Genomic DNA, 19,137 nt, shown 5'->3' on the forward strand with positions numbered 1-19,137 from the left:
GTATGCAGATGACATTTTTCTGTTTTTGTCATTACCTACTGTGTCAATTCCAGCCTTCCTGTCAGTGTGGGGGCAGTTTAGGGATACTTGTGCATATTTGTGCATTAAAAAAGCTTTAATAAATCTTAAATTAATACAATGCCAATTGGGGATCTTGAAAACATGGATTTTAAAAAGATTTACAATTAAGTGATTGAGTTAAGACTTTACCTCCCAAATTGATCTCCCACATTAACAGATCTTTACAGCTTTGAATACTAAAGAGATAAAAAATGCTACTTTGATCTTCCTTTGTCCTTTATGTGTCATATTAGTCTAGTTAACCAAAAATGTTTTCATCGACTACATATAACACCGATTGTTTGGAATAAGATCAGTTATAATTCATTTGGCCTGTACTTAAAATGTCGTAAAGTGAATAATTTTGTTAATATATTTCTCATTTCTGGAAGTGGTTACCAAGGTATCTTAAAACTTATAATTAGAAAAGATCATTTTTTTCTGTTGGGTTTACCGTCTAAAGATATATCAATTTCCTCTTTGAAACTCAAATTACTGGATGACTGCTGCTTCTACCATCATCAGAGTGTGCTGATATGCTGGCAAGGGGAGACATTTATTCACAAAATGTTTGTGGACAGGGCTTTAAAGTACTGCTGCCATTTTCCAAGTATATAACAGGTTACTGTGTGGTTAAGGAAGCACAGGTGAAATGAGTGCATGAGTTGAGCAGGACTGTGTTTAGTGTGATTTCAGGTGGAAAAAACCTCACACCCATCATTCTTTGTATCCTGGTTTATATTCAACCTGTTGTTCGTTACCTTTGAAGAAAGCTGCCAGGTCTTCACACCTTGACTAGAAGGTGATAATGTGAATCAGTAACATTGCCCATTTACCCTTTGGTCGATCTTGCATTAGTTGCACAGTAATAACTGACAGAGGTCAATATTCTGATTTACAGATCTTTGCAGATTCATTTTCTTATTTTTGACCTTCATGTTTTGAACTAATGAGCTGCTGAGTTGTGTAAGAAGATCAGGACCAGTTTATGGAAATAGGCTAATTATATACCTTAATTTGTCCTTCGATTTTATAACTGATGCAACAATCTCTAAATGCTTTCTAACTTATTACTGTTTTACCAGACTATGATTTTTTTATTTTAAAAGTCTATAAAAGTACATAAATACTCCAGTACAACATTCCATTTTCAACAATATTATATCTTTGTATTTTAAAGCACAATAAAAAACAATGTCCTCTGGCTATGTCAAGCAATAAAGTGCACTATAGTCACATTGTAAAATCTAAATGGTAAATGTTCTGCACTTATAAAGTGCTTTCTACCTATTGGGACTCAAAGCACTTTACACTGCTTCTTATTCACCCATTCACACTCACACACACACTCACACACTGATGGGGGAGCTGCTATGCAGCTGGCCAACACTCACCAAGAGCAACTAAGTTGGGGTTCAGTGTCTTGCTCAAGGACACTTCAACATGTGACCGGAGGAGCCAGGGATTGAACCAACAACTGTGAGATTGGTGGACAAACACAGTACCTTCCTGAACCACAGTCACCCTAATCTGGCAAACAGTATTAAAGAAGCAGCAAATGAAAACTGCCTTTTGATGAGTTTGATTGTAGAGATTTATCATTTCCACACAGACTGTAGAGTTAAATGAGCCTGTATAATTAAATATTCACCACCATTGTTGTCCAAGTCCCAACGCCTCCCAAACTCAAAACGGCTTCATCTCACTCTGCAGTTTTTTGATTGTTTGTTTGTTTGTTTGTTTTGCTTTTTTAATAAATGAAACTTTTCACATCCAAATTCAGCTTGAAAGAAATAAGGATCTGCCAAAGACTCAGTAGAGGTGTAGATTCTGCTGTAGGACGCTCCTCCTGATAGTGACCACGTTACAATCACTGGGAGCTTATAAAACCCTGGCAGGACGCACGGAGACGCGCAGGCTCCGGAGGGACACTGCGCGCTGCTCCGCACCTTACTGCTCCACTGACCGCCTGAAGATCCTCTGGAAACCTATAAAACGCGAACGGGACGCAGACATGGAAAAAGATGCAAGACCCAACTGGGACAACCCCATGCAGTTTGTTATGGCGTGTGTGTCGTACGCGGTCGGACTCGGAAACGTTTGGCGCTTTCCGTACCTGTGTCAAATGCACGGCGGAGGTGAGTCCCTGCTGCTGGACTGTAGACAATGATCGACAAGTTCATTTACCTAAAGACAGAGCTTAGATCGTGGTTTAGACATCACACAGTCAAATGCGCATTTGAAACAGAGAAACTATATCCAGTTCCACCAGGTTTGATACTGATGTCAGACGCAGTCGGACCTTAGCACTTGTAAGTCCACATGTATGTAGGCTATTTATAAGGTGTTAGTGTTAACGATTTCCACAGAACAAATGAACAGTAAGTTTTATTTTATTCTGAGGTTTCAGTTCATTCACACACATTATTTTTCACAGTCCTCCATATTGTGAGTGACTTGCAGACCTTGGACTAAGAGAGTTATTTGTTTGTTAATGCACACAACAGGAAAAATGTCCACACTGTTACACAATAACAGAATCAGAGGAGTCCCATGGTCCCCACCTCTTAGATAACATGCACTTCACATCCCAAAATGTATGATACAGTAAACGTTGCCTGAATGAAAATACTACAGTAAAGTAAAACAGATTTGTGTTTAAGTGCAGTTCATGAGTAAATGACAATACAATACCACTGCCATGTATTAGAATGTTCTGTGTGTGGATTAAATGTTATCAGATGTCCCCTGTCAAAAAGTGCAGGGCTGGATTCAGCTTGTTTCATTCAGAGTGCAGTTAAAATGTCATGGGGGCGTCAGGTTACACTGATAGACTTTTGTTTTTGTCTTTATGCTGTATTTGTTTGTTTGTTCACATTTGTTGTTTTTAACTCTTTGTGTTCTGTAGTTTAGGAGAAATACAATTTTTAGACTGGATCTGTATATTTTAGTGCAGAAATGTAGATGGAAGTGCCTTAACAGAACATCATCATTTTGGACTTTTCTTCTTGTGTGTTTGAAGCAGTTCAGATGTTGACCTCTGTGATGAACCTTTAGAGTAATTCTGCAGACTGTCAGTATTTGGTTGGAAGCAGCTGGTGATGATTGAAAAGTGATAGATCTAAAAAGCTTTAGACTGAGAGAAATACAATTTTAGCACAGTCTTTATTTGCTCCCGGTGAGTGTTGGCCAGCTGCATAGCAGCTCCCCCATCAGTGTGTGATTGTGTGTGTGATTGTGAGTGTGAATGGGTGAATAAGAAGCAGTGTAAAGTGCTTTGAGTGCCAATAGGTAGAAAAGCTCTATATAAGTGCAGAACATTTACCATTTAGATAGATACACAATAGGTTGAAAACCACACAGGCCAAAACACAATGTACTTTTAATATTTCTTCATGGCTGATTTACATTCAGACCAATAATTCCCAACACCACTTCAGTGACAAGTGAATGTTACATTAAGTGATGCGAACACTCACTAAAATAACTGGCTTTATGAACTTGGCTAACAATTATTCACACATTTCAACAAAAGTTAAAGCTAACATACATGATTACATTATTACGACACAACTAGCCACACTAGCCCAGACGCCTCAGAAGCTCTACTCATGTTTTCTGTACCAAACGTTACTTCCTGTCAGCATTACCCATCAACCACTGACATTTATTTCTCTATATTTCCTCTTTGTTTAAGTTTTTTCGCTTAATTTGTTCCCTATTTCTGTGGTTGGAAATCCTAGTTTGTATTTTGTATACAGAGTAAATGTTTACTTATATCTCAAATTCAATTTGACATGGCTGTAAGTGACATAAAACAAAAGATGACAACACCTTTATGAAAACCAGATAAAAAGTGTGTCATGTTTGGAACCTGTCTCTGTTGACATATCTGCACATTTACATTCAGCAACCTGCACCAAGTACAGCCAAAGCTGATAACTGTTTCTCTAAACAATTCATTAAAGTTGAAAAGCATTTATTTGATCTGATTTCAGTTTCATTCAAACTATCGACAGTCAACCAAACCCAACTCTAAATAAACTTAGTTGAAATTGAGATGTGGCAGCATTAAAGAAAAGCAAAATAAATGGGATTATTTTGAAAGCAAAATAAAAACCCAACAACTTTAAACTGAACGGTCTAAACCGTGTTGGATTTTTATAGGACGTGCATGAAATTGATGTGTTGGCTGTGGTCTCATGTTGCTTTCTCCAAAGAAGTGTTTCAAGACATTCCACTAGATCAATTCATCTGCATAAATATGTGTATAGGCTGTGTTAAGATAGAAGTGCACTTTTATGCTGCATGTTGGATTTTATTTTTCAGCCATGGTAATTCAGCCTTTAATGGCCCACAGCAATACACAGCTGCAGTACAGCTTGAAACATAAACATAAAACTCCTACAGAATCCAGTTTTTCTGGAATTCAGATATGCTCTCATTTCTGCAATCATTGAGATACGTAAGGTTCCTCAAGGAGAAAAACTGGGATCTAAAGGAGTGGCTGGTTCCCCAGAGAAATGGTCCATCCAGCTGCTCAGCGTGATGGTGTTCACAATTACACATTTGGAACATCAATGAATTTATAGTTTAATTTTCTCACTTTATAGTAGATGTAGAGCCTCATATTTTCCAACAGCAAACAGGTAACCTGCTGTTAAAGTATGTTTAGGGTTAATCTATAACAGCTAACACACTATTCATTCTGGTGTTTTAAGTTGATGATCATTGCTTTACTGTACAGTCTTCCCAGCACTTTACTTTCTCCACATTGTAGTATGTTACTGCCTTCTTTCAAAATGTATCAAGGATCATCAAGGATGTCTCTGTGCATTGCTGCATTCATCTTTCCCTCAATCCTGACTAGTCTCCCAGTTCTTGCCGCTGAAAAACATCCCCACAGCATGATGCTGCCACCACCACGCTTTATTGTACGGATGGTATTGGCTAGGTGGTGAGCGGTGCCTGGTTTCCTCCGGACATGGTGCTTGGTGTTCCGACAAAAGAGTTTGCGGGCAAAAATCTTCTCCTCTACAGACACAAGCGATTGTGGTGCAGGAAAGTAGAGTGGTTGTTCACCAATCCTGCAGTTGTTGTTTCAATCCCCGGCTCCTCTGGTCACATGTCAAAATGTCCTTGAGCAAGACACTGAACCTGAACTGAACTTTGTTGCTCCCAATGAGTGTTGCCAGCTGCATAGCAGCTCCCCCATTGGTGTGAGTATTTGAGTATTTGTGAGTGTGAATGGCTGAATAAGAAGCAGTGTAAAGTGATTTGAGTGCCAACAGGTAGAAAAGCTCTATATAAGTGCAGAACATTTACCATACAGGCCTTCAGGTTCTCCTCTCTCCAAGGAGAAATGCTGGAACTCTTTCAGAGTGACCTTTGGGTTCTTGGTCACCTCCCTGACTAAGGCCCTTCTCTCTTGATCACTCAGTTTGATTCTGCTCTAGGAAGAGTCCTGGTGGTTCCAAACTTCGTCCATTTAAGGATGACTGTGCTCGCTGGGACCTTGAATGCTGCAGAAATTTTCCTGTACCCTTCTCCAGATCTGTGCCTCAACACAATCCTGACTTTGAGGTCTACAGACAATTCCTTGGACTTCATGGCTTGTTTTGTGCTCTGACATGCACTGGTAACTGTACAGACAGGTGTAGGCTTTTCCAAATCATGTGCAATCGACTGCATTTCCCACAGGTGGAATCCAATCAAGTTGTAGAAACATCTCAAGGATGATCAGTGCAAACAGGACGTGACAGAGCTCAATTTTGACTGTCATTGCAAAGGTCATGAATACTGATTTATATGTAAATGTTCTGCACTTATTTAGCGCTTTTCTACCTATTAGCACTCAAAGCGCTTTACACTGCTTCTTATTCACCCATTCACACTCACAATCACACACACACTCATACACCGATGGGGGAGCTGCTATGCAGCTGGCCAACACTCACCGGGAGCAACTAAGTTGGGGTTCAGTGTCTTGTTCAAGGACACTTTGACATGTGACTGGAGGAGCCGGGGATTGAACCAACAACTGTGACTGCACTACAGTCGCTGCACACAGTGATTTTTTTCATTTGTATTTCTAATAAATTTTCAAATATTTCAAGCATACTGGACACTCCTCAATCTCCCTTGTTTGGACTCCCGTTCCTCCTTGGGGAGTGATTTTTAGTTGTGTTCACCTTCACTCATTCTACATAATAAATACCCCTTTACTTTGAACCTCCGCTTGCTGTCTTCTCACTTGGGTCCTCAAACCAAATTACCCGATCTTTGATAAAGGCTGTAATATAACAAAATGTGGAAAAGTTAACCGCTGGGAGTACTTTCTGGATGCACTGTAAATGCAATAATAATTGTAGTAGTGGCATTAGCACAAGGATTAAACATACCTAGTCTCCAAAGTGACCCTGTGCTCCTTGGTCAACTGCCTTACCAACTGAGCTACAGTTCCCCCAAGAGCAAATTCTGTAGTAGCAGCTGAGAATTAAGAAATAATACTTAACTTGTTAAAGTACTGAATCAACTCCACAATCAATAAATGTGTTTAAATAGCCTTCAAAAATTGATTAATTTAGCAAGAACTACAGCAGAGCAGTCAGAGTTAATGAATTTGACTGATTGACATGAATTGTGGTCCACAGTTGCTTCCTGCTATATGTAAAGTTTACCCTTCTGGGGGAAGCTTTCTTTCTGTGGTTCATTAATTCTGTTTCTCCTCACTGTATTTTCAGCTTTCCTGATGTTTTAGCAGTGATTCTAGATTCACTCTTTAAATGACAGACAGTGCAAATACTGTCGTAATGGGATGTGACAATCTGAGTTAGTGTAGAAATAAAAGTGAGAAAGTATCAGATCTCACACACAGTAGCTGAAACAGCTTCAAGTATTGTTTTTATAACCATTAACTCTGACTGTAATTAATGCTGATGTTGGCCTTCTAGTGACCACAGGAATCTCTGATAACTTTGACCCCCTCCCCAGCCAGAGTGCTGGAGGGGGTTCCATTTCCATCAGCCACTAAACTGTGAACTGTCCTGGATACGTAGCTTTCAGCGGGACACCAGTGGAGACACATAACAGCCTGCTTATTCTGTTGGACAAGGACAATTAACATTACCTTGGTTCACTAATCCAGAAAAATGCAGTAATAATATTGAGTAATATTCAGTGTTTTTATGTGTACCCATGAGCTTTAATACTGCACCATAGATCACAATCATAGGAGATAATTAATTATTGTAAAGCTTTTAAATTCTGACTAACACATTCTGCTTCTATTACTTCTATTCTAGTACTGTAGGACTTTGAACAACATACACTGCTACAAGTTGAGAAAAATGATCAAAATGTAGTCACAGATATATGAATCTGTCGTCACCAAACCTCAGGGTCAGGGGTTCAGATCTCGGTGCTCCTAGCTGCAAGTTGAAGTGTCCCTGGGCAGGACATTAAACCCCCAAGTTGACCAAACTGCTTAGTCTAATTGTCTAAAAGTTCTGCATTGTTTTTCTTTTAAATTTATTTTATGTTTCCAACAAGTCGCCATTCGTGAAGGAAAAGTAGGAACTACCTGCGAGAATGTAATTATCCCCCCTTGATTTCTTCCATTGTTGTATAAAAATCTCATACTAAATGATTTCTGATCCTTGAAGAACAAAAAAATAACCAAAAACAAAGACGACCTGAGTTAAAAGTTGACACAGTTTTTTAATAGTTATTTTTATTTATTTGAGCAAATACATTTTCCAGTGCCTATTTTTTTAACATGAAAAAACATGACTCATGCCATGTTCATTGTACACATTCTTTGCAGTAAGGACTTTTTTCAGTGGGCTAAAAGACCCAGAGCATGATGGCACGATCTAAGAAAATCACAGGAGATGAGGATGAATGTGGTTGAAAAACTTCAGCCTAGGAAGACTCTGAAAACCACAATGTTAAGTGTTTGCGTCAGTAAGCAACAAGAAAGTTATGGAAGAACCATCAAAACATCAAATGGATCCAAAGGTCGTTGAGGTGGAAATCACTGCTAACTGCTAACCCAGAAGATCTCATCTGACTTTAGACCTAGATGGGCCTCCAAGACTTTAGGACAGGGGGTTAAATTCTGACTGAAAGCCAGCAGTCCACATTAGGAACATTGTACCTATGGTCAAGCATGGTGCTTGCCATAATTTAGAAAACGTTGTTATTCTCCAGTAGGAAATTCTGGTCATCAAGCCATGATGGGAGCTCAAACACAACTGGGCTTTGCAGCAGGGCAATGATTCTAAGCCTGAGTCCACTCTTATGAGAAGAACCCTTAGGAGGAGCAACAGGAGGACAAAGACAGCCCAATGTCCTGGGTACACAGTGTAATTCTGACCTGTTGTGTACTCAATAAAAGAAGTGTGACAACTTATCAGTTTCTGTTTATTTTGTAGAAAGTACCAAATTATATAGAGGTAAGTAACTTTTTCATGTATGTGTTGACTAATATATATAAACTTCTCTCAACTGTTTGTAACTTCTGTTGGTTCAAAAGACTAAAATGTGTCTGTGAGACCAAAACTAAAAATGTCAGATTGGTCATCTCTTATCTTTTTATTTGTTTTATAATAAAACACAGCTTTTTATTCATGGTTCTTGTACAGATTAGGTCTAAGAAAATGACAAAACTTCAGAATCATCTTTTCATTTGATGGTACTGTATTTAACAGAACATAATACTGTTTTATCAGAAGACCCACATTTTAAGTGAACAAAAGTAAAGGAACAGACACTTGTTTCTTATTACTCAGAGTTAGAGGAGGAGATGGAGCAGTTTTCCACCAATCCCCCAGTTGCTTGTTCGATTGCCGGCTGACAAGTCAAAGTGTCCTCGAGCAAGACACTGAACCCCAACTTAGTTGCTCCAGGGGAGTGTTGATCAGCTGCATAGCAGCTCCCCCATCGGTGTGTGTGTGTGTGTGTGAATAAGAGTTCAAAGTGCTTTGAGCACCAATAGGTTGAAGAGCTCTATATAAGTGCAGACGATTTAAACCTGTGATAGAAAAACAAAATGACCTTAGTGAAGACAAACCTCACTAAGATTTTGAAGGAATTCTGTATTGAAGTACATAATACAGTTAAATGTAATAAACCAGTTCCTCACTGTATAAAGTCTGCACTCTAACCACACATTCTTTGCTCCCCATCTCCTTTCTTAAATCTTGAACCTCTACACTGATGGCAACCTTCAATTAGAGCTTTGATGTTCGTGTTCTGTCTGTCTTTTTGTCTTTAGGGGGCTTCTTGATTCCTTATCTCCTCATGCTGTTTCTGGAGGGTTTGCCCTTGTTCTACTTGGAGCTTGCCATTGGTCAGAAGATGCGTCTAGGTAGCATCGGGGCCTGGACTGCAATCAGCCCTTATTTAGGTGGTGTGGGTAAGTGCTGAATCAACTAACTTAGCAGTGTTAGAGTTTAACAGCAACTCTCGACTTGCAGAACTTTTTAGGTGCACAATAAACATTCCATTTTTAATGTATTTATTTGTGTTATTTATCTACTTGTATTAATTGTTTCATTTTAGGTCTTGCTAGTGTTGTCGCATCCTTGTATCTGTGTTTGTATTACAACATCATCAATGCATGGAGTTTCTGGTACCTCTTTCATTCATTTCAAGTGAGCTGCTTATTGACAACATGCTGGGGTTTTTTTTCAATGCCGAAAGTTATATGCATACAAAACGTGTGATATTCTTTGGATACTTGGGTACCTCATCTACACTGTTCTGTGTTCATCCCAGTCAGTCCTGCCTTGGGCAGATTGCCCCATGAATTACAACCGAACAGGCCCTATAGAGGAGTGTGAAAGGGCTACACCAACACAGTACTTCTTCTATAGAGAAACACTGGACATCTCTTCCTCCATTGAAGAGAATGGAGGCATCCATACAGGTCAGGCACTGTGCCTCGTGCTCGCCTGGATGATTACCTACCTGTTTATTGTCCGAGGAGTAAAGTCCACTGGAAAGGTAAGAGACAGCCAAAGCCCCTCACTTAGAGGATACACACTAACAGATGTTCCTCAATGTACATATAGTGACACCTGTCCACCGCAGCACCACCAGGTGGTTATAACCTTGTTACCGATCAGTGTATTTGTTAGTCATACCAAAGATCTCAGAATCGTGTGCAGCAAAAAGAACTACCTACCTTTGTGTAGTTCACAGGTTTTCTCTTGTAGCTCAGCAGATGACAGTGGGATATAATTACAACATGGTGGCCACTTGGTACATATTCATGCACATTCTTTCCCATAACATATCTCTGATCTTTGGCATTTGACTCCATCTGTAGGTGGTGTACTTCACAGCCACATTTCCGTATGTGGTCCTTTTTATCTACCTGATCCGGGGCGTCACTCTTCATGGTGCCATCAATGGTGTCAAATACATGTTCACACCCAAGGTATGGTTGTGTTAGTGGAATTGCCAGTTGGCTTAAAGACAACGGCAATACTTAATTTTATGCTTCTTGACATGTCTGAGCACTATGTTGACATTAGTTGTGATTTTCCAACACAAATTATTTATTTAAATGATGTATTTCAGATGTGCTGTCACAAAAGCCGAGAATGGCCATGGATGCAGTCAGCTCCCATGTGTATATCTGTCTGTTTGCTTTAGATGGAACAGCTTGCCAACCCAACCACATGGATCAATGCAGCCACTCAGATCTTTTTCTCTCTGGGTTTGGGCTTTGGGTCACTCATAGCATTTGCCAGCTACAACCAGTACAACAACAACTTTGAGCGTCAGGCCATCGTTGTCTCCCTCATCAACAGTGGAACCTCCATCTTCGCCAGTGTTGTCACCTTTGCCATCTATGGTTTTAAGGCCACGGTCAACTACGAGAACTGCCTGGAGAGGTGTGTGTGTGTGTGTGTGTGTGTGTGTAATTGGAAAGACTAGAGGTTTTACACTGAGTTTTTAGGCCTGTCATCATGTTATGCTGTTATGTGATGCTGAAATATAGCAGTGAGAAGTATTTAGCAGTATCACATGTGCTTAAGACACTGGTGAAGCTGGTCCACTTTTCATTTAGACTAAATGTCCTTTTTTCTCCAGGACACGTTTACTGCTATTGAATACCTTCAGTCTTGCAGAGGACAGCATCAGCATACACACGACTATTGAGTGGACTGAGAAGCTGAACACAACATACCCACAGCAGTTTGCTGAACTTACCAACAAACTGGAAAACTGTGACTTGGAGAGTGAACTAGATACTGTATGTCCCTCATCATCGCACTCTGACTTTGAATGTTGACGTTTAATACCTGTCACTCCGTTTGATAAATGTCCCCCACGTTTCCATTCCAGTCATGTGTCCCTTGTGTCTCAGGCAGTAGAGGGAACCGGTTTGGCCTTCATAGTTTACAGTGAAGCCATTAAGAACATGCCGGTGTCCCAGCTGTGGTCAGTGCTGTACTTCATCATGCTCCTGATATTGGGATTGGGCAGCATGCTGGGCAATGTCACCGCCATCATCACCCCGCTACGAGACTTCAAAGTTGTTTCCCGCATGAGCAACGAGTTCTTCAATGGTAAGATCCAAGATTCTGCTGATGGCAAATGTTGACATTATTTTCCCTGTGGAGAATTTAGATACTGTATGAATGTAGCACATGGAAAAATGAATAATAGTGCAGCTACTCTATAATCATGATGGGTCCCCTTTCCATGTTTGGAAACCAATTAGGAAATTGCCTTTTTGTCATTACAGCAAATTAGCAACAAGTTGCTCAAAGAAACCACAAATTTATGTCAATAAATATCAGTGTTTTCCTCTGTGTTTACCAGGTTGCATCCAATTCTGATCTCTTTTTATTATTTATCAATGACTATGTTTCAGCTGGCACGTGTGACCAGTCAGAGGTTAAGGGTGAGAAAGGTTCCTTCCAACCTATTTCTCAGATATTTAGGCCCAAGAAGGATAGTTATAGGACATTCAGGCCTTTAGGTCTTTTAGGTACGTTTGAAGTCTGATTAATTAATTGGTTTCTTCTGGTTTCATAGATAAATATAACTGGGTGTCATCTGATGGCAACAGAAGTTTATAGAGTGTTTCCTAATAAGGAATAAAGTAAATAGTATTGGTCACACATGATGACTTTTAAGGACAAGTCTCCAGTCACTAAGTGTGACTTCAAGCTGATGTTAGGACTGATGGTCAGGTTGTTGTGTGTTGGTTGGCCTAGTTTCTGCAATGGTTTTTACACGGTCAGCATTAGTCTGACCCCCATTCAATTAGAAGTAATTATATGGTGTGAAAAGTGCAAGTTAACACTGCTTCGTTTACAGTTTGTTTACCTGTGGTCCCAGGTCTTCTGCTTTTTCTGCCACTCCCACAAGCTTAGAACATGCAGGTACTCTACAGCACTTCTAGCTCTTTGACATTGGCTTGGCATGTCCAGGACCTTGGGTGTGACTCAAGTGTAAGTCACAGACTCCAGTCCCCATCTCAGGTGACTATTTCTAAGCCATAATCCTGAAGATATTTCCCAAATCCTCTGGTTCAAAAATGATGTACTACTTATGTAGTGGAAAAACATAATTTTAGTCATATTTTTGATGTAACCTTTTCTTTTCCACGAAAGCAAACATGACCAAAGGTAACAGTGATGTCGTGCTTGCTTTGATCAAAAGCTGAGGTCAGTGTTTTAGCTTCTGTAGGGGACAGAGACAGCAGACAAGAAGACCCACAGGAAGATTTTCAAATAAGAGGGTTTTATTTAGCCAAATATGCTGACTAGACTGAAGCAAAAATAAATGACTAGACTGACCTCACACAGCATGTATGGACCTCAGCAAGCAGTTGCTGGTGGATGTAAAACAGAGGAGGATGTGACATTTTTGGCATTTGGCTTTAGGTGTAGCTTTGGTACCTTGCATCTACCTTTCTGTTCATCCATGACCATCCGGTGGGCTCATGCCCAGAGACACATCAGCGACTGGAATGGGTGTAGTGGCTCCTCTTACCCACTTTTCTTTATACTCCCTAGCAAATGTGGAACTGGGACGACCTCTCTTATGCACTTTTGCACAAACTTTCTGCGTCAAAGCACTTGAATGAATAAAGCTGTTCTGTTCATCTTTTCTCATCTCATCATCTTCATCTTCATGCACACATGCACACACACGCACACATTTTTATTACATACATTATGTTACTCTACTGACTGGACCCTGATCTCCTAACTCTTCCACAACCCGGATTCTGGGGTCCACTCTACCTCAGTGTCATGGCTGTCCATCATGCTCCTTATACCCAAAATATGTTTCTGCATCTATTTTTCTGTGATTAATAGTAGATTAAACTGATTATGGTGATAACTATTCATACCTGCACATCTTCATCCATGAGCATATTATTGTTCAGACAAAAGTGGTCTCACAGCACAATGTTGCCCTAATGCAACAAATGAAATGCAACAATTTTAGTATATAAATAGACAAAAAGTGTCTTTATTTATACAAAGATATTTCAATTTAAACACTGCTATCAGTGTGTCTAATCTGCCTATTGCCCGAAAAAGGACTGTTCCACCCCCAGATGAAATAGAGTGTTAGCATGAAATCAGAGTTTAGTAATTGGGTTTAACTCACTTATCACTTTATAGTTTGAACTGATTTTATTAACATTATTTAATGCAGTATGTGATACAAATATAGTCATTAAGTTACTGGTAACAATGACTTTTGTTAATTATTATTAATTGGTTACATAGGAATTAGGTTCTATGGTAACATGAGTAAATGGTTTAATTAATGCTTTAATATGTATGGAATGAGGTTGACAGCTAAGCCCCTTCTGGTTTTATAATTTTCTTATTGGGGTAATACTTTATCACTTTTTGTACATGCTCATCGTCAAACTTAAGACTTCTTTTTGGCAATGGTTGAGATCAGTGGACACACTTTAAGGGCTTATTTTACATTTTATACTGTATCAAAATTAATAATTGTTAGTCGATTACATTTTAAATTTAGATTTTGAATCATGATTAATTGCAGACTGTCTAGCTAATTGTGTTATTTTATTAAATAGCAAATAGAAATGAGACAAACTCACTGTGGTAGACACGATCATTGCAGTTAAGGTGACGTGCTGTTTTAAATTTATGCTCGTTTGACGGTGTTTTATTTTATTGGCTTTGTACTTAGTGAAGCGATACAGTAAACAGTAAAGATCGGACGGAGCGGCAGGCAGCAGAGAAACTGCATCAGAAAAAAACACACCTATAAATTCATATCTGTTAATCTCACTCAGTACACAATGCTAAGAATCAGTCATCATTTCTAATCGGAGTCACTGACAAGCTCTGCACAGGTGATGCAACAGGTCACCATAACAGCACGTGTGTTTGAAGAAATGTTAGTGTTTTTATTGAAAGCCCTAGTCATTAATTACTATATATGTATATAAACCATTTAATAATTAATTAAATTAAACATTAATAATATTCAGTTGCCGAAGTCTATACCTTAACTAACCTTTATGAAAGAATAACAACCCCGAGTGAGGTTAACCGATTACTGTGACGAATGCTTTAATTACCATTGCACCATGGGAAAAACTGCAAATAAAACATATTTGGGGTCATTGTTAACATCATATTTGCACTGGATATTGTAGGCTACTGTGTATGTAGGCTCATGTACTACTGTTCAGCTAATTACATTGCTTCCATATAGTTGTATATAGTCATATTCTCATATCACAATTATGTTTATCATTTTAACTGACACACAAATCAACTTACTTACTAACTATCCATGTTTCTTTCCTAATGAAACAGGAAGCCTGCTGTTCCAATATGTACCTACAGTATGTGTATGTGTACTATTGGGTATTACAAGCTCGATACAAAACAAGTTTTCAACCAAAGTGGGCTTCGGTATCGGGACATTCTATCAAAGAGTTGGGTACATGGGCTTAATGTAGAATGTTATTAGTGAAAGTATGATTGTGTGTTCGATTGTAGACAAAGGATTTTCAGGGAAAATCTGATCATCTGAGCATCACTTGAATGTTTGCTTCAGAGTAGGGGGTGAAACTCAAGGACACCTTACAATTTAGTTTTTTTGCTTGTAGGATTAGTGTGTCTGTTCTGTCTGCTGCTCGGCCTGGGCTTCACCACCACATCAGGGAATTACTGGTTCACTATGTTCAACGATTATGGAGCCACTTTCTCCCTGCTCTTCATCGTCTTCATCGAGGTCATTACCGTCAGTTACATCTATGGAATTAAAAGGTTTGTGATTCTGTGTGTGGTACAATAGAACCTAATTTGTGGCTTCTGTCACATCAAGGACTAATACTGGATTTTTAAACATTTAAAACTCATTTTAGGTTTGAAAAAGACATTGAAGACATGCTTGGTCATCGTCCCAGCTGGTACTGGAAGATCATGTGGGCAGGAACAAGTCCCCTTCTCCTTTTCACCCTCTTCATCTTTTACATCATCAACTACATCCAGGGAGGGACACCAACATACCAGGCCTGGAACAAAGAGCTGGTGAGCTTGAGCTTTTTCTAATCTCCAGTTCTCCACTGTCCAACTGGTGCAAATGTAACAAAACACATCAATCCAACATTCTCCAACTAAGAGACGGGCAAAAAGCCGTGGATCAAACCAACAATTGTGGGATTGGTGGACGACCGCTCTTCCTCCTGTGCCCTGTGCCTATGGCATCAAAATATCAATATACTGTAAATACCAGTTATATCTATTGCAGTTCTTATCTTTTATATATTTTTTGTCCTTTAAGCTTATCCTGTAAGGTCAGAGTCGCCACAGCAGATCATCAGTCGGCTTGTTGATTTGGCACCGTTTTTTTTTTTGTTGTTTTGTTTTTTTTACACCAGATGTCCTTCCTGACACAACCCTCCCCAATTTCTACCAGTCCTGGGCCTGGCACTGTGTGGCTGGGATTGGGGATGGACTGTTGGGGCTTCAGTGTCTTGAACAGGGACACTTTGACATTGGGATGTGCGGGGCTCAAACCTCTAAACCGTTGGTCTGTGGGTGGCCACTCTACCAACTGAGCCACTGCTGCCTGTTCATGTAAATGACTGTGTGAGGTTTTTCTGAATTATCAGTTGCCTTTGTGATGTTGATTAAGAACAATATACAGTAACATGTACTGCAGGTATTAGTTCATTGTAGAAGTCAGTACATGCAAAATGATTGAACCATCTTTTAAGCAAATTTCCAGACTCGATTCTAAACTTGTATTTTCTCTGAGTGACATCATATTTTTAAGCACAGTTATAGTTTTTCCCAGTTGTTTTGGTACATTTCTCAGATCAGAACTGAAACTCTCAAAACTACTTCCGTAACCTCCACTTCTACACATCATATAGCAATTTCTCATTAATTTGCTCAAATTGCAAATACTTTGCCACAATCATGGAAATGATTATGTACATTTTATCTGTTTTCTACATTTCCAGTTGCTAAATGATAAAAATGCATTACACTGGTTCTTGTGTGTGGTTTTCACCAGAAACCATGCACCAAAATAAGAATTTGAGGTGGAGGAGAACTCAGGTTAGTATTAATGCTGATTTGTGCCGTGGATAAATTAAGGATTTTGAAGTTACATGTTTTTGCTGTTAATCCTGTTTGTACAAATACTCTGGAGAAATGCACACACTGTTTTGCAAATGTTAAAGTTGTTTCAAGAAATGTCCCTGAGTAACAGCGAAAAACTGTACTGCTGAAGAATCGTCTTCATTCAGTTTCATTGACTTGTGAGACACATATCAGTGTGGAGCACAGGAACAAATTGTAACTAACTCAAATCAGAAAAACACAACATGAAAGAAAATAAATGAAAAAGGGATTTTGAAGGCATTAGGTGCGTGGAGCTCGGAGCTCTGAGTATCAGGATAGTGGTAACTTGTGTTTCTTCCCCAGGGTAAGTCTGTGGTGACGGAGTATCCTGTCTTTGGTCAAATCTTCATCGGGCTGCTGCTGGTGTCATCAGTCAGCTGTGTTCCCCTCACAGCTCTGTATGTCTACTGCAGGAAGGGGAAACATGGACTCCATCACAAGAGACAGGGGACTGTGAGCACAGTATCTGCTTAGCAGCCGCAGGAGGACTAGTAGTCACCTCCTCCAGCCAAGATGAAACACATCCTTTTCTCCTATTATGCAAAAGGACAGTCGCACATGACCAGTGGACATTAGCATTTTCTTTTCATGTTCTTCACGTTGAGCGAATACCATATTTTTTCACGCACTTCTGAGCTCTTCTCCCTCCAGGGGGACTTTTGTTTTACTGCTCTCCTGCAGGAGGACATAACATCCAGTTAAAAAATAGGCTAAACATTCGTGTTTATCATGTCACTGACTATTAAACTTAGCAGGACGACAGCATGCAGTTGAATAATGTTGTATGAATAATGTTTTTCCCACATGTTATGTCTTTTCAATTTGTACTATATCTACTGTATCATGCATGTTAGAATAACAGCACATCACAGCACTCAAATGAGCTAGTGTGCCAAATATAGTTTTAATACTGGAATATTTGATTTGAACATCCTTAAAAATGCAAACCATGTACATAATGTAGATAGTTGTGTCATCTGACGATGATTAGAGAGCTCGAGAAATATGCTTTAGACCTTTTCTTTGTTGTGCCACTGACTAAATGTAGTGTACAGAATTTTATTTCATTTGACAAAATTTGATTTCATTACTTCAAATCAAGTGTCAGTGTAACTGAGTAGTAATCTGATTATTTTGTTATCTTGATGCTGAATATGTTTCTTAAATAAAAAGAAGTAATGTTCATAGTTGACTGGCAGTTTGTGTGTGAGTGCGTGTGAGATCTCTGCAGGAATATGTTGAGAAAAGTCCTTATGATCTGTGATCTGTGGAGAAAACAGGGGCTGGTCAGTGGCACATTGTGGCAGATGGCTGACGTTTCTAGTCTACTTTTGTTGTAATTAGGATATGGGACAGCACAGACTCATCGTGCTACATGAATCCACATGAAATTGCAACAAGTCAATAAAACAACAAGTGGAGTCTGACACCTGGAAATGCTAAACAGCACGGAATACAAAAATACAAATATTAATGAGAAGTACTGAGTTGAACTTGAACATTTTACTCCTAAACCAATGTATAAAATCATGATGTAATTAAATAGCATTTGACATCATGGTGTCTGGTATCTGTAGTCCTACTGACGTCCTTCCATTATCTTTTACCACTTATCCGGTTCAGGGTCGAGGGGAGCTGGAGCCTATCCCAGCGGGGTCTGCAGTCTATCTCAGGGCCAACACAGAGACATACACCGACAGACAACCATTCACAATCACGTTCAGACCTACAGGCAAATTAGAGTCATCAATTAACCTAAAACACATGTCTTTGAACTGTGGGAGGCCAGGTTTCATACCGGGTACCTTCTCTGAGGTGGCAGCGCTAACCACTCCACCACCATGCTGCCTTCCTAATGAGTTGGGAAGGGTTTCACGTAGCATCCTCCCTTGGTGGCTGGGGTTGGGTCACCATGGCCAACTGGGATGCAGCTACACTGTCAATGACCAAACAAGAAACATGGACAAGAGCCCCAATGAAAACCGGACTCAGATAACATCAAAGCCTCCATTTGTTATCAACAATCTCTGGATGATGATGTCCCATCCTCAGGTCTTTACACCATCTATTAAAACGTGTTCTAGTCATCTCGACCTTGTCTATTTACTATACACTACATTTAAAGGGCACATTATGCACCGAGAATCCACTGAGGACATGGTTCAGGAGACAGTGGCCTGTTGGCATCAGTTCTTACTTAAGCCAACTACATTCCAAATATGCCAGAGAAAATGTTTATCTGGATATTAAGTTTCAGGTTTCATACATTTCTAAATCCAGTATTTGAGTGGATATGCAGCAGTAACCACATTTTGATTTAAATACATTTTTGGGCCTTGGCCCTGTACAACTGCTGCTAACCCCCAAAGGCTGGCTTAAAACTTCATTGTGCGAAGACATGTGGAGACAGAATTTTATT

General features: G+C 39.5%; 1 protein-coding gene across 1 annotated transcript; it reads left to right on the forward strand.

The window, feature by feature from the left end:
• The first annotated feature begins 1,943 nt into the window (after positions 1–1,943).
• Positions 1,944–17,903, forward strand: LOC137130885 (sodium- and chloride-dependent transporter XTRP3-like). The gene is made up of 11 exons (XM_067511534.1): positions 1,944–2,198; positions 9,338–9,478; positions 9,625–9,716; positions 9,841–10,068; positions 10,394–10,504; positions 10,723–10,964; positions 11,164–11,326; positions 11,441–11,642; positions 15,194–15,353; positions 15,452–15,617; positions 17,022–17,903. Exons 1-11 carry the CDS (start codon positions 2,075–2,077, stop codon positions 17,190–17,192), a joined length of 1,800 nt encoding a protein of 599 aa, XP_067367635.1. The 5' UTR covers positions 1,944–2,074; the 3' UTR covers positions 17,193–17,903.
• Positions 17,904–19,137: the final 1,234 nt, after the last annotated feature.

The sequence above is a fragment of the Channa argus genome, chromosome 7, assembly GCF_033026475.1.
Source record: "Channa argus isolate prfri chromosome 7, Channa argus male v1.0, whole genome shotgun sequence".
NCBI lineage: Eukaryota > Metazoa > Chordata > Actinopteri > Anabantiformes > Channidae > Channa > Channa argus.

Coding starts and splice junctions, on each gene's coding strand:
- LOC137130885 (XM_067511534.1), top strand. CDS start 2,075: ATGGAAAAAGATGCAAGACCCAACTGGGACAACCCCATGCAGTTTGTT. Junction 9,479..9,624: donor CCCTTATTTAGGTGGTGTGG/GTAAGTGCTGAA, acceptor GTTTCATTTTAG/GTCTTGCTAGTGTTGTCGCA. Junction 11,643..15,193: donor GAGCAACGAGTTCTTCAATG/GTAAGATCCAAG, acceptor TTTTGCTTGTAG/GATTAGTGTGTCTGTTCTGT.